General features: G+C 46.5%; 3 protein-coding genes across 4 annotated transcripts; 1 reads left to right on the top strand and 2 right to left on the bottom strand.

The window, feature by feature from the left end:
• The first annotated feature begins 335 nt into the window (after positions 1–335).
• LOC127348167 (uncharacterized) lies at positions 336–923 on the top strand. The gene has a single exon (XM_051374256.1). It carries the CDS (start codon positions 336–338, stop codon positions 921–923), a length of 588 nt encoding a protein of 195 aa, XP_051230216.1.
• Positions 924–4432: 3509 nt separating this feature from the next.
• On the bottom strand, positions 4433–5332 carry LOC127297418 (putative lipid-binding protein AIR1). The gene has a single exon (XM_051327725.1). The coding sequence runs from the start codon at positions 5253–5255 to the stop codon at positions 4782–4784; it is 474 nt and encodes a 157-aa protein (XP_051183685.1). The 5' UTR covers positions 5256–5332; the 3' UTR covers positions 4433–4781.
• Positions 5333–7727: 2395 nt separating this feature from the next.
• On the bottom strand, positions 7728–13935 carry LOC127297417 (uncharacterized). 2 transcript variants are annotated; one of them, XM_051327724.2, is made up of 4 exons: positions 13773–13935; positions 8546–8648; positions 8368–8466; positions 7728–8285 (listed from the first exon to the last, which is right to left on the bottom strand). In XM_051327724.2, exons 1-4 carry the CDS (start codon positions 13857–13859, stop codon positions 8110–8112), a joined length of 465 nt encoding a protein of 154 aa, XP_051183684.1. In that variant the 5' UTR covers positions 13860–13935; the 3' UTR covers positions 7728–8109. The 2 variants fall into 2 exon arrangements, 1 of the variants encoding a protein (XP_051183684.1); XR_011744254.1 differs by having other exon boundaries at positions 7728–8466; positions 13414–13935.
• Between the last annotated feature and the right edge of the window lie 1370 nt (positions 13936–15305).

Below are 15305 nucleotides of genomic sequence, written 5' to 3'. Positions count from 1 at the left end.
TAATTTTCAGTCAAACTGAAAGTTAACTTAATTCTCAATTATCGAATCTTAGTTGCAACTAATCTATGTTGTAACTCATGAAATCACGAAGTTAAGCTATGGTCCAACTTGCAGCGCATATACTGATATACAAGTAGTAAAATCTCAGCTACAACTTGGGTAACATACTCATTTACTTCTTATGGGGGGCTAGGATTGGAGGTAACCAAGTTTATTGCCGATGGTTACTAGGAAAATACCGGAGAAGATTACAATAATTTTCTCCGGGAACCAAACAACAGGCGCCACTCTAATACAGGATGTACTAATGATGCTCCCTGACAACTAACGACTCTATGTGCTCGAAAGATGTTTCTTACAGGAAAGAGCAATACAAGATGGTGAAATGGGCTAAACCAGACAATGGCAACATCAAGATCAATGTAGATGCTGGGTTTTGCCCCAAATTGAAAGAGTCCACGGCTGGAGTCGTTGTTCGCGACCACCTGGGTTCCGTCATTCTGGCGGCGAGCATGGTTGGCAACAATTGCTTTGGTGCTGAAGAAGCGGAAGCAAAAGCGATCTACGAAGGACTGAAGCTGGCTGTCGAACACAACCTGAGCCCGAACACTCTGGAATCTGACTGTCTCGGTGCGGTAACTATGATCAGTAGTAGTACCCAAAGCTCATCAAGAATCTGGCATATCTACAAGGACATTAGTATGTTGAGAAATGTGTTACCAAACTGTGCTATCACGTATGTTGGAAGAAGTTGTAATGGGGTCGCCCATGATTTAGCTAGACTAGCTAGAAAGAATGGTTGCAGCAATGTTTGGCTGTCTCCCGTTCCTACTTCAATCAGGGGAATGTGTAATCAAGTTCCTACTTCAATCAGGGAAATGTGTAATCAAGACTCTGTAACTGATATTCTGAGAGCTGATTAACTGTTTTTCCCCTCAAAAAAAAAATACCGGACAAGATATGCAAACAAAACATGAATTCAAATTCCAAGAATATTTGAATATTCTCGGTTATCTGGCCAGTGAACGGTTAACCAGATGGTAACCAGAAATTTCTCATAGGTCGACTAGGCTCAACCCAAATTCAAACCTGGCCAATATTTTTGGGGTCCTGGAAAATTCTGTAACCGCAGTAAATCAACTGGTGACCAAATATCTGGTTGCAACTCCATGTGTAGTTGAGGTGCAGACCTAACTCATGGCTATCACAAATCAGATGTGATCCAACGGTCTGGGATATATTCTCAGTAAAAATCGAAAAGAAAATTGACATAAGAGCTCGTTTGGTATTCATGCATTCATTTCAAAACTTCGGAATTCATTTGATAATTCTAGTAAAATCGTGTTTTGCTGCCAGTGGAATTGGAGCCTCATTTCATTTCAAAATCCACCGGAAGGACACCACGCGTTAGTTGGATTCCCATTCCAAACCCGTCATTTGTCTAGAATCGTGTCTCGCCGTCCCTTCACATCGGCCTCCACCCCTCCTCCTTGATCCCATAGACCGTCCACCCATCTCCCCAATTCCGACCGACCACCGGCCACACATCTCTCCTGCAGGCCCTCTCCCTCGTGTATCCCCCTCTCTCCTCGAATCCCCCCTTCTCTCTAGTGCGACACCTTCCACGAAGATCCAGATAGAGCCGGCAGGCCTCACCCCAGCCAGGCCTCACCGGCCAATTCCCTCTGCCTCCGGTTGTGCTCCCCACCATCATCTCTCCTCTCATGCAACCTCCTACAGCTGCAGACGTGAAGCCCTAGCGCAGCGAGCAACATCACCAAGAGGGGATCATGTGGTTAGGGACAAGTAGAGACGGTGCCCTCCTCCACCTCGACTCATCCTGAACTAGCACCTCGCAACAATGGAGGTTCCTTCCTCCCTGCGCTCATGCCTTGGGCTGGCCTTGGCACGGCTGGCAAGCCAATGGAAGGGTACGAGTTCAGGGAAGAGGAGCTCCACGAATGGCGTTGTTCGATGGGCTTCCTTGTCACAAGGTGCTCGCCTCCGCCTCCTCTTGCATGAACTGGTGAAGGTGCTCCCTCTCCTGCCTGGTGGCCTCGCTGCTCCGATGGCGTTCTTTCCTTTTCCCCTCCTCCCAAACCTCGAATCTCTCTTGTATACGAGACTTGCTAGGTAGCAATTCCATATTAAATTCTAGAATCATTTACAAATCCTCGTGGCAGCCAAACATGTACGTTGGATCGGAATCCCAATATAAATGAAATGAACTCCTGGTATCATTTCATTTATACCCAAATAAAATGAATACCGGGGAGCCAAACGAGCTCTAATAATAATTGAGCATTTACATATTCTCATGGCACGAAAAAAATTGAAGTAGTCATTCTAACAAAGGACTTTTTTCCCAAAGTCTACCAATCTATTAGTAATCATCTACAGTTTCTTTAATTTAATATAAAATTTACACCAAGAGGCTTCCTCTATGGTCATATGATTAAAAAATAATACTAATCATCAACGGTTGTATAAAGAGTTTAAGAAGAGACACGTCACATGCGTGTTAAACTTTGCACGAGAGATGATGACGATGATCCATGCACAGGGAATCGGCAGTCAATCACCCATGCATGCATGATTTGGTTGGTGGCGGTCGATCGGCCCTGCAGTATCGATCGGCAGATGGACGGTTTACTAGTGCCGGTCGTTCCTGGTCAGGGTCAGCGAGATCGAAAGCCAGCAGGCAGCAGCTAGCTAGCTAGCTAGCGGGTAGTAAGCGACGAGCTTCATTTGTAAGTATGCGCCGTCCGTGAACCCTCGGTTTTGTTGGCTTCTCCGGCGGGCGGGCTCCGGCATGGTCACCGCCGCGGCAGAAGTGACGTGTCGTAATAACGTCTTCCTTTTCTATCTCGGCTTTCCAGCCCATATGCATCCAATGCATTGGAAAAAAGTAAGATATACTCCTACTCCTACCAGTACTATCTGTGTGCAGTCGATTGTGTGTGATCTCTTAATTTGTAGATTGTGCCGACAGAGGATTTGTTGCATGCTTAAAGTGGTATCCAGGAGAATCGTATCATGAGATGTAATACGGGAGCTGTATATTGCAAGGTTAAGAGCATGGCATAGAGGAATCAAACTTGGAATCATTACTAGTAATACCTCCGTCTCGGTGTACGTATAGGTCATGCGCGTGTGTAGCCCTAGATTATTAATTCGACTAATGTAACGTAAGATATAGTATATTGCAATACATATATCATTAAAAACTTCATACGTCATATTTTATAACGTATATATTTTTATGTTGTACAATTTATATTATATTTATCAAATCGACGATTAAGTGATGATCCGTGGCCGGAGGACCTATACATGAGGACGGCGGGAGTAGAAGTCATATTTCCTCAACTCCGGTTTTCATGCATTGCGATGCGCGACCTGCGTTTCTTCCTGCAGTTGAGACTGAACCAACTGTGTTGTTTCCTGCGTTTGACCGGGAAAAATTGAGAGACGCAGTTGCCAATATGTTTCAATTCAAAGCCTATGCGTTCCAAATGCATCGAATCAATTGTGTATGTATTTGTCCCAACTGGTGCGCTTGTGCCAACCTCGTCGTCTCAATTGCATCGCCTTCACTTCCATAGGTGTTTAATTAATTTTCATCTAGCCTAGACCGCAACCTAGAGATCGAAGAACAAAGCATTAATCGAGTAACTTTGGCGTGTAGTCGCCGTGTCGGTACAAACTTATCTTGTGTTTTTCTTGCATAAGATTGGTCAGTTTTTTCAAAACTTCGAAAATTTACTAGTCACATGAACCAAGTAATTTCCGGCTATAATCATCTTGTTAGTATAGTAATCCCTCGTTTCCAAAATATGTTGCATATGTTTTTTTTGTCAAAGTAAAACTTTATAAAGTATGTAGCAAACAAGTACAAACTTATATAATATCACATAAATATTGTTAGATTCATGATAAAAACATATTTAAATAATGTATATATTTGGTATTGATATGTTGATAGCTTTTATTATATAGTTGGTCAAACTTTATTAAGTTTAATTCGGACTAAAATTATACGGAATATATTTTGGTAAAGAGAGACTAATTCAGAATTTTTTGCTCGAGATTTCGCGGTCCTAAACCGCTGCAAGCCTGCTCTGATCCCATGCCAGACGATAAATACAGCTTCACATTTGACATACCTACATACTCCAGTTGATACTGTACCAGTACTATATATGTACACTGCATACCTTTTGGGACAGAAAAGTAAGTTTGGTTGGCACAACGATTAAACAGCATACTATACCACGTACACATACATTAAACAAGCTTTTTCATATTGCTCCAAAGAGAGGAAACAAGCTTAATTCCAACTCAACGAAGAAATGCTATAAGCTTGTATTGCATTGCACGTAAGCGTCTCACCAGTAACCACATAACAAATTAAGCTATAAACCCCATAGCAGAATGTGAAACAACCCTGAAATTATAATAAATACTCTGCAAATTACATCTCATCATCACACCAGAACACAGAATACAAGTGTTACACGTGCTTAATCAACTACCATTGTTCAAGCATGAACATACCCATTAGCCGTATGTCTTGTACAGCCAAATTAACACAAATTAACCTCAACAAATCCAAAATGCATATACGAGAGAACACATGCACGCAAATAAATTAACTATGCTTACGCTTACTGACTGGAGTACTGCATGTGTGGAAATCAAACTTAGAATGACTAGAACAGAATGATACAAGCACGCGCGGTGCACACGCTGATGGGTTGATGAACTGGTTAAGTGCGTGCTTAGGCGCACTGGAAGCCCGTGGGGGCGGACTTGCCGCAGTAGTTGAGGATGAGGCTGAGCTTGATGGGGACGTTGAGGACGATGCCGAGCACGTTGGCCTTGAGCGCCGTGCAGAGGCACACGGCGGCCTCGAGGTCGGCGAGCCCGCCGAGCAGGCTGCAGCACTTGTCGCCGCCGCCGCTGGGGGCCTTGCCGATGCCCGCGCTGATCAGGCCCAGCACGTTGGCGCAGGCGCCGAGCTTCAGGGTGTCCTTGGGGCACTTGCCTGAGGACGACGGTGGGGGAGGGCACGGCGTGGTGCTCGGGGGCGTCGGTGCCGGAGGCGGAGGGGACGGTGACGGTGGTGGCGGGGACGGAGTCGGGGTCGGCGGGGTGTGGTGCTGGCAGCTGTTGCAAGCGTCGCCGATGAGGAAGGTGTTGGCGGCCACCAGGAGCGCCAGGAGGCACGCCGCCGAGAAGGTCTTGGACGCCATTGCTAGCTAGCTAGTGACCAGTGTAGGAAGCTAGCTGCTGGTGAGTGTGGAGGAGGGTTTAGGTGTAAGCTGGCCAGGTTAGGGTAGTGGTTTATATAGGCCAGGGTCGTCGTCTATGTGTACGTATGTTTCATGTGATCTGATTGGCCACGGTGTAGGGGTCTCTGCACTACGTGTATGGGCCATGCATACATGTGAAGGGGTCACCTCTCCTAGCTGGCACATTAAGAGCCTACTTGGAATCTAGCTAGGGATGGTCCGAAAATTCGTGGCTCCCATCGTATCGTCCCGTATGTTCATCGAAATCAAATATCTACCTTCCATGTGTCTTGTGTCTTTAATTAATATATATATGTCTCAAAACCTAGTTCAGGAATGTCAATAATGTAGTGGTAGCAGTCCTATCGAATATGCAATGAGCATGATATAGTACACTGATTCTGTACATTAGCTGACCGGGATACATCATACATGTGTGAAGCCAGGTCATTACAAGATTTTAACTGGGAGGGAAAACAAGGTCAGGAAGCCTTAGGAACTGCAATACGTACATTGAGATGGTCAGCTGATGTGTAGTGTGCACTAGGCCACTAGGGGTTGGCAAAATACAAAACCGGTAGAAACCACCTGTAAAGTTAGTTTATTTTCCTTCACATTTTCAATCTCCACTCCTAGATTAGTACAAAAAATGAACTAAGCCTAAACCGCTCAACCTATGTTTGCACACCCTTATGCACAACACGCGTGCAACATGCTAACACGCGTCCAGGTCTTCATTTTTATCAAACAATGACCGAACAGAGCACGACAGAGCTACTAGGTTGAGGAAGAACAAGGACATTCTTGTCTTGATCAACGCACACTGTAGATACATACCCCAACCCTAACCACTGGCCCACACCCCACCCTCCGCCGCCGCCGCCGGTAGCGCAGCCGGGGCAAAGTCCCTCAGGGCGTGGCGGCGGCGGGGGCCCTTCCTCGTCGCCGCATGGAGATTGGTGGCCGGATCCCCACCTCCTCGATGCATGGCGGAGCAGACACGCGTGGGATGGGCGACGGCGGCGGCGGCGGCCCTCCTCCCGTCGGCTGTCCCCTGGCGGACCGATCGGCGCAGGTGGGATGGGCGGCGCTGCGGACTCCCTCCTCTCGTCGGCTTCCCGCAGCACTCCGACAGGGGTTGGTGGTGGGCGGCGGTCAGACCCTCAGTCTGCGCCATGCCATCCACCCCCGCCTCTCGTTGGTGCGTGGAGGTGATCTCGGGCATCTTCCGCGACACGAGTGCGCCCGGGGCAGCAGCCTTGGGTTTGACGGAGGAGGTGGCCTCTTCTTCGCCGGAGAGGGTCGGCCTACGGTTGCTAGTGGTGGATTTTTGATCTATCATCGCCATCCAGCGGTGAGATGGAGGTGCATGGAAGCCGGTGATGGTGTCGCCGGTGGAGGGTTGGGTTGGCCAGCCCAGGATGATCGCCGAAGTGGGGGTCCGGCCTGAATAAAGGCGGCGGTCCTAGGGCCTCTCTTGCGTGAAGAGGAGGACCTACCGGAGGCCTGGACTCGTGATCTGGCCGGAGGGTTGAGTTCCGGAAGGCTCCGCCGGCGAATGTAACAGTGCTTTGCCCGGAGTTTGCTGGATTGGAGGTATTCGGTCGTGCGCACCCATGCGTTTATTCCGACCGTTTGGTTCTGGAGGGAGCGGCGCGAAGCTCTTTTCTGTGTTGACATCAAGTGACTATGGATCCATGATGAAAGTCGGAAGAAGAGAATTTCATGAAGGCCGGAGAGGAGGACCATTTCATGGAGGTTCAAGTCTCCGCGCTGTTGAGGGGCTTGCTTGGTGTCCGGGCTTCACAGCAGCAGTATGAAAGTGGGGGCGACAACACATGTGAAGCGCAGAGTCCTACCTTTCAGGGTGAAAACCCAAGGTTTGGCCTTAACTGGTTGTGCCTGGCAGTGACCTTGGTGGAGGCATTGTTTTGAGAGTGGAGACTATCTTCAGGGTAAAAACCTAAGATCTTTGATCGGGCGACGACGGTGTTGGAGCATTGTTTCCTTCTTGGAGACGTCGTTTTTTGGAGAGTCTGCAATTCAGGTGTTGTCATGGTGGTGGATGTATTGCTGTTGTTAGGCCCGTGATACTGTAGCGGGACTTTTGTTTCTTAGTTTTCTTTTTCTTTTTTGGTTGTGTGTATTCGTAGTGCCATTAGGGTGGTGCGTTGTTGCAGAGACTGGGTGTAATTGGTATCTCTCGATATTAATATATTCCCTTTATCGAAAAAAAAAGATAAATTTCCAGGTCAGCTACCTTCAGGTGTAGTTTTCATCGTTGATTAAAACCTGAAGATTCGTGCAGCGTATGAAACCTCTTGGAAACAAAACCCGTATGAAACTCCGGCAAAACTCTTCGAATATGCTATAAGTTGGCTCTGGTAGGCAGTGATGCCTGGTGAAAAAACATTTCCTTGCAACATGCATCAATTAGTGACTAGTTAACTCCAAGGGGAAGTTAGCGTGCAACACACCTAAGCTAATCAGAGTGGGCACATAGGAATAGGTGGTGGTCTGATTGAGTTGGGGTCTGGCCCTGCGTAATTAACCTGCAGTACACCCACACCATGGATGTGTCCAGCAGCTTAGCTTCCTCTGCATGATGTGCCTATGACTGGCTGACCGTCCATCCATCCTTCCCTTCATGACCACAGCTGTTAGTTTGTTACATAAGCTGCCGATGGCAAGAGAACAAAACCGCATAGAGAAATGGCCAAAGTACCCAACGCATCGGGTTCCCCAGGACCAGCTGTGTTTTTGTATGCTTACAACGCAGCAAGAAACCAATTGTGCTTTTGCGGGTTTCATCATCCTACATGAACCCACTTGCGTCCCAGCCTTCTGCTAAGCTCCGAAACCAACCCAATGCCAGTACACGTATACAGTGACCCGCAGACGCCGAGCCAAAACACACACAAGAGCTGACACAGGTCGACAGTATTATTGCGCCCGTAACATCGTTTTCATTCAGAAACACGGGAAGCTGACCTGTAGGTACAGAGAGAGATTACTTGTATCAGGGTTCTTCAAATTTGACTCGGCAAATCCCGACATCCGTCTCCTCATATACCTGCTCTGTGCAGCAACTGCTCAAAGGGGCGGCTCTTGATTCGTCGAGTTACTGTAACTGTCGGTCGAGATGGAGCTCGCGACGTAAGGCACAGGATGTCTGTAACAACCAAAGAGTCCCAAAAAGAGATTATGGAAATATCATACATTCAAGAGATAAAGGGAAAAGATTCAGTTACCATTATGGCATGAACAGGGACGAGAGGCTCCGGTCCGTCCACAGCCTATGGCCGAGCTCCGCCCGAAGGTTGCCATTCGGATAAACCATTGGCGTCTGCAAGACTGCAAGGACCAATATGACAGTCATAGTCAGCTTGGGGAAACCAGCTAGCATAATTCAAAATCTTCTGGATGGATCTTTTTCCGGTTCTGAAAACATGTTGTGACATGTAGGTGAAACAAAACAAAAAAGTTCCTGCACCTAACAAGTTGACGTGCCAGCGCAAAACGCCGATAGTTCCAGGATATCAGATCACGTTACGATTTTCAATGTCCCATCAAGACGGCATACCACGTTACTAGCACATACACATGAAGGCAAAGTGTGCCGGTAACATCCAAACGATTGTGATCACAGTACCATGTGACCCTGCATGCAGATGGATGAAAGAGACAAGTTGTACTGAAGCTCGCTTCGCCAGTACAGCTTGGATACTAACTCGAATCTTCTTAAGATGTTTCACAGAAGAGAGATGGAAATTCCCAATGGAGCTATGCATTTGGAAGAGACAGCACCAAGATTACTGGTTCAGCTTAACTGAAATCAATGTTTCCAATTGCATGCATAGCTCATGGTTGTAACCAAAATCTCGCAAGAGATATAGCTGCACTATGGCAGCGACCAGCGAGCACACCACTTCGAGCAGTTTCATCTATAGCCTCAAATGCCAGTGAAATACTGCAAACATCATAACAATAACTCAAAATTACAAATTAAACTATTCTGTTTTTCGATGATTTCTGCAACAACAAAAAAAGCACCAATTACTCATCCATTTCAATGGTAGACCACTGATTCAGCGATACTGGACGGCAGGCATGGGCAGCCCGGCACGAAATTCCCAGGCCTGGGCCTAAATATGTTGGCCCAATGGATGGGCCAGGCGTTGTCTGGGTAGTGCTAATGGGCGAAACAGCGAAGAGGCCCATGCTGGGCCTGGGTAGTGCAAATGGGTGAAATAGGGAAGAGGCCTGGCCCGACGCGCTTTCGGGCTTTTTTGGCTAGGCCAGGCCTAGTTTTTGAGCATCGGGATTTTTTGGCCCGGCCCAGCCCGAAGGATGCGCAGGTACAGTACCATCATATGCCGCAACAAACAAGTCAACAACAGTACTGACATAGGGCCACGGTCCTAGTATATCTTTTCTGTGATGAGAATCCATGGATCCATGTAAATACTAACTACTAAGAGAAAAAAAAAATATAACTGTATCCATGAGGTGGAGCTGCTCTCTCTTTAGCAAACCCTCAACCTTCCTAGGGGCAATAGATCATCAAATCACACCTCCAATTCATTCATCTGTGACTAAATACATAAGCTTCTCCCTCAAGATATAACTATCATGGCGAGGAGCACGATTCGGTGGAAACAGTGGTCTGCGGGGCGAGCTCAGCCTAAGCGACCTGGGAAGCTTGATTCGGGCTTCACAGCCCGGCCTAGCTGAGAACCCTTTTTCGGGTCAGGCCAACAGTGTCAAGATGGACCGACCCGGGATACCAATCAGCAAATAGGCTGTTCAACTGAGCTGAGATGAGATTTTCTAAGCTCCCCCATGCTACCAAACACACCCATAATTTCTGAAAGGGAAAAGCCTCGATATTACTGCACAAGTGAAAGAATTAAGTTTAACATAGATCCATCGTACTTTTTCAAGATTTACTGAAACTTACTAATGGTGAAATGTAGCTGAATAAACTTGCAAATATTGTAACTTTGGCAACACTCGGTAAAGACTACTGTGCAACACAACACATCCAGGACACCGAGTAAAATGGTGTTTCTGTAGAAGCAATGGTGAAGGTGTAGTAATAGCAGGAAAACAATGACATCTGCAGTCCTACACCCCCGCGAGTGAACCGTTGAAGTACAAGCATTTAAAAAACCAAAGGTGAAGAAATGAGGCTTTTGTGCATCTGAAAGCAATTGTCTGCACTTAATCTATTTCTATCAGCCACTGATGACATGAATGTATGGTAAAACGAAAAAAAGCTTTGCAGCTCCTTGATAGCAATACAACTCGTCATGCTTTCAAGGTAACTACAACAAATGAGAGTTATGATAAGTCTTTGGAGAATGCAACAAAAAGAAACTGATCTTTTCACGAATAAAAGTTGGATAGCTGAAAGGGATATCATTTCATCAATGAAATAGAAATTATAATATAAGGAGAAAGAGCCTAGATTACACTACCGGAAAAAGGCTTACCAGTGACGGACGTGTTTTCCGCTAACAGTAGGGGCCGACGTCACGAGTATACAGCCACTGGTAATAGGCATTTCTAACGTCGCGGGTACGATGCAGCGCTGAAGCTAAAATCGATTTTTGGCCGTCTCTGGTAGCTCATCTAGAGACCGGGGCACAGCTGGAAATTCTACTTAGGCTTGAAAGTACTGGAAAACCGAACCAAGAAAGTACCACCAAAAGTTAAGGTGTTCGGGCGGAAGTTAGATTCTAATTCCCTAGGCCATGATTGCAATACAATGGAGAAAACATGGTTTTTTTACCTACTTGTTCTATTTGGAGCGTGGAGGCCGAGACAAGTCATCATGCAATGGTAAATTGCACCAAGGCAAAAGTCCTTCGACAGCAGATTCGAAAGGAAGGAGAACCGCCTAAAAATTGATTTTCGCTTCACAGGTAAGTATTGAGTCCTTGTGTTCCTTAGTCAAATGTATGAGCAAATGCATGCCAAACTGCTTCTTCTCTGGTGGCGTGCCTGGCACCTCCAATCAAAGCTATATTCCATGATGGTAAGTGTGGGATTGAACAATCATCTTGTTTTCTCCAATCTTAAAGTTTGATCATCCATCATTCAAGAGTATATAGAATGTCTATATGACCTTGGGCAAAACAGTAACTTTTGGTTTAGTTGAAAAGAAGGAGACTCAGAAGGAAAATAATTGCTCATAGTCAAAACCAGAGTCAGGTTCGGCAAAATTAAAATTTGATGCTAGTTTCATTGAGAAAGATCGATTAGGTGCTTGGGGGCCTGTCCTACTAGATGAGGCTGGTTTAGTGAGGCTCTCTGCCTGGAGAAAAACCCGCATTGCCCCAATGCAGAAGTAGGTGAAGCGATTGCAGGACTACAGGCGCTGAACTCTATTCTGGATATCTATGCTGGCCTATTCACTTTGAAAGTGACTGTCAAGAAAGGCGTAATATGGCATATAAGTTGTTGTTCGAATATGCAGATTTCTCGAGAGATGGGGATTTGGAAGTCATAGGTAAAACCTCTCGTACTAGTGTTGGGTCTCCCGTCTAATTGAAAGACACGAAAATTTGGAAGTAAAATCTAAATAGAATAATTTCTCATGCACCAGATGCGGACCATGTTTTGCAGATCAGATTCCTGAATTTCAGAGGTGAGGATTTCCTTGTGTGGCATTATGAAAAAGTGGTGTTTTCTCAGTCAAATGTGCCTATGAATTAGCTGCAGATATAAACTTTAAGTCCATTGGTGATGGTTTGAGTTGTAAACACGCAGGTGAAAGAGAAATATGGGGCCTAATTTGGGAAGCTAAAGTACCATACAAAATTAAAGTGTTCGGCTGGAAGTTAGCTTCTAATTCCCCGGGAGTGCAAGACAACCGGTGTAGGAGAATCACGGATCTTTTACCTGCTTGTTCTATTCGCCGCATGGAGGCCAAGACAAGTCATCATGCGATGGTAAATTGCATCAAGGCAAAGGTCCTTCGACGGCAGATTAGAAAGGAATGAGAACTTTCTGAAGCTGAAAGGAATGAGAACTGCTGGCTGAGATTGAGTTTCGCTTCACGGGTCAGGATTTTGGGTCCTGGTTTTCCTTAGTCAAATGTATGAGCAAATGCATGCCAAACTGCTTCTTCTCTGGTGGCGTGCCTGACACCTCCAATCAATGCTCTGTTCAGTGATGGTAAGCGTGGGATTGAACAATCATCTTATATTCTGCAGTCTTCGTTTGATCTTCCAGCATACAGGAGAGGTCAGATGTCTACCGGACCTTTACGGAAAACAGGAAACTTTTAGTTTAGCTGAAAAGAAGGAGACTCAGAAGGAAAATAATTTCTCATGGTCAAAACCAGAGTCAGGTTGGGCAAAAAAAATTGGATAGTTTATTTGAGAAAGATCGATCAGGTTCTTGGGGCCTGTCCTACGAGATGAGGCTGATTTAGTGAGCTCTCAGCCTGGGGAAAATCCCGGTTTGCCCCAATGCAAAAGTAGCTGAATCGATTGTAGAACTACGGGCACAGAACTCTATTCTGGATATCTGTGCTGGACTGTTCTGTTCAATTTGAAACTGACTGTTTATCTTGGATCTCACAGTCAATGGAACTATGGAAGAAGAGAATTAAAATTAGGGCGTAGCGTGTCATGTGGTCAAGTGTTGTTTGCATTGGCTCCTGCTGCGTGGAGGAACTGGTTGGCCGTGATTGTATTTTGAACTCTCTTACGTGATTGCAGCATAACCCAAGTTCAAAAATAAAACGACTCTATCCAGAGTATAAAGATTTACAACTAGTGAAGGCCTTGTTTGTTTAGACAACTATAGGGTGAGTGTTATCTGAAAAGCAGGCAGAAATTATTCTTCGACTCAGCCCAGCGGCAGTGCTGCCTAACCAATGTCGTCACTCGCAGTTCAGGCAACCTCTAATTAAAAATTTGGTGGCAGCATACAGGTAGAAACAACTGCACAACTGTAATCGTTTGAGGCCTTCTTAGTTTGTTCAGGCTTGATGTGATCTGAAACGCAGGCCGACTCGATCGGACCACCTCGCGAGCGAAAGTTGCAAAGTGCTTTGCTAGTTTAAGCGTTCAGGGCAATGTGAGCAGGAAGAAGTTGAGGAACTCACATATGGCTTCTTGGGATGCCTTGCCGTTGATTGCGGCAGCCAGGCCGAGCGCCGCGAAGAAGCCGAGCCCGCCGCGCAGAGCCACGGCAGCTCGTCACACGGAGGAAATGGGAGCAGATAGGACCGAAACAGCTTGGTGGTCACCGAGTAACTGTGGGGATGGAATGGGGTTTGGGACCTTCCCGGTGTGGGGCGTGCGCACGGAGGTTGACGCAGGGCTCCAGCAAAGGGGTGCCGTTGCCCCATACGAGCTCATCGTCGGCGGGAAGATGCAAGGAGGACGGGACCAAGGTGTTACTAGCGCGAATGAAAAGAAAAAAAAAAAGGAGCGGAGAGGAGAGGCGGTAGGCGGAGCATACGGGACTGTGGGGGACGATGTGGCTGCCGACGGGGAGTCCCATCGCGGAGCGGTGGCGGAGCGCGCGGCGAGGCTGCCGGACGGACATCTTGGTTCGCACGCACGGTGGGGCGGGTTCGTCGACGACGGTGGTGGGGTGGGGAAGGAGGCAATGGGGACTCGATTGGCTTCTGTGGGCTGCTACCGCGTGTTCAGGCCTTTCGGGGTTTCTTACGGGCCTAATGCAACTTTATTGGGCCGGACTTCTTCCTTATACGCGTTCCTTGTTACGATACATGTATGGGCTAAGGAATTCCTACGAGGGCCTAGAACTGTTTCCTTCTCTGTTACCCATTGCTAATCGTTCACGTTCACGCCATGCTCAAAAGTTTCAAAAAAATAACTGGATGCTAAAAAAAACTGCTAATCGTTCACTCATCCGTTAGCCTTTTTTTACATGACACACCCATTCTAATTGTCAAAAAAGAAAGCTTAGCTAATTCATTCTCTAACCATTATTTATGAGCCACTAAAAAGTAACGCAAACTAGCCACAGACCTAGCTCCCTAGCTAGGTGAAAAGGGTGGGGGCAATTTCAAGTCAACCATGATCGACCATAAATCGCCAAGTTTATTTAGTACAACCTGAAGTCAACGCGGGGGTGCAGTGTGCGCTGATTTTTACTTTTAAAGAAACTAAAGTCAACACGTAATGCATGCAGAACTTGCACACACAGATCTCTCGTTTGGGCTTTTCAAGGTCTCCTCTAGCTAGGGTTGTCTCGAGGAAGACGTTGACATTTGAATAAACATATCGCGTGCATGCATTTTAATTTCTTTTCTTCTTCGAGATTGCTTTGATCTGTGTTGCGTAGGGGGGATTTTTCATCATAGAAGTCGAAGGCATGCTCTGAGCCTACCTCAGCGATGCACCTGCTTTGCATCACTAGAACATCAATCAAAAAAAAATCAGAGGATGTTGCTATGAGACACAAACAATGATGACATGAATCACAGAACATTTGACATGGAGAAAAGGGCAAAGGATGAACTCAATCACACAATTCTACGTCAAAAGTGCCGCCACAAAATCTTATTGACGAGACAATAAGCGCCGTGCACAATGAGGCGGGCGCATTGTGTTTGATGGTTCTCCCACACAACCCGACGGATCAAACCTCGAAAACCAAATCCTCCATGCCCCGGGACAGCCGCGGGACTTGGGAAGCAACACCACTATGACTAGGCACATGGTCGGAGATACTTATTCCACCGTGTCGTTGCTTCAACCTCCTGCACAAATGAGGACACCAAAACCTAATACATTAAAGTAAGCTCCCTATGAGGAAAATCCATGGTCTCCCCCACCTCTCCCGGTGCCGAAACCGGTAGTCGGAGGTGATAAAATTCAAAGAGTGGCATGATTAACCTCCAAGGATGAGGATTTTGTGGCAGATATGAATTTTTCTCTCTTATCTTCCTCTCTGTTTACTCTCGGAGTTATAAGCAAGTGGAAAGCAAATTATAAGTAGTGACATAGGTTGATGCAGATGTCT

The sequence above is a fragment of the Lolium perenne genome, chromosome 4, assembly GCF_019359855.2.
Source record: "Lolium perenne isolate Kyuss_39 chromosome 4, Kyuss_2.0, whole genome shotgun sequence".
Taxonomy (NCBI): domain Eukaryota; kingdom Viridiplantae; phylum Streptophyta; class Magnoliopsida; order Poales; family Poaceae; genus Lolium; species Lolium perenne.
Note: the sequence above shows the minus strand (reverse complement) of the source record. Positions and strands in the feature narration are given on the sequence as shown.

Bases quoted from the DNA above. Each gene is read 5' to 3' on its own strand.
- LOC127348167 (XM_051374256.1), top strand. From the start codon at position 336: ATGTGCTCGAAAGATGTTTCTTACAGGAAAGAGCAATACAAGATGGTG.
- LOC127297418 (XM_051327725.1), bottom strand. From the start codon at position 5,255: ATGGCGTCCAAGACCTTCTCGGCGGCGTGCCTCCTGGCGCTCCTGGTG.
- LOC127297417 (XM_051327724.2), bottom strand. From the start codon at position 13,859: ATGTCCGTCCGGCAGCCTCGCCGCGCGCTCCGCCACCGCTCCGCGATG. The intron at 8,649-13,772 runs GTATGCTCCGCC...TGGTCCTTGCAG, and splicing joins ACATCGTCCCCCACAGTCCC to TCTTGCAGACGCCAATGGTT. The intron at 8,286-8,367 runs GTATATGAGGAG...CTGTACCTACAG, and splicing joins GCAGTTGCTGCACAGAGCAG to GTCAGCTTCCCGTGTTTCTG.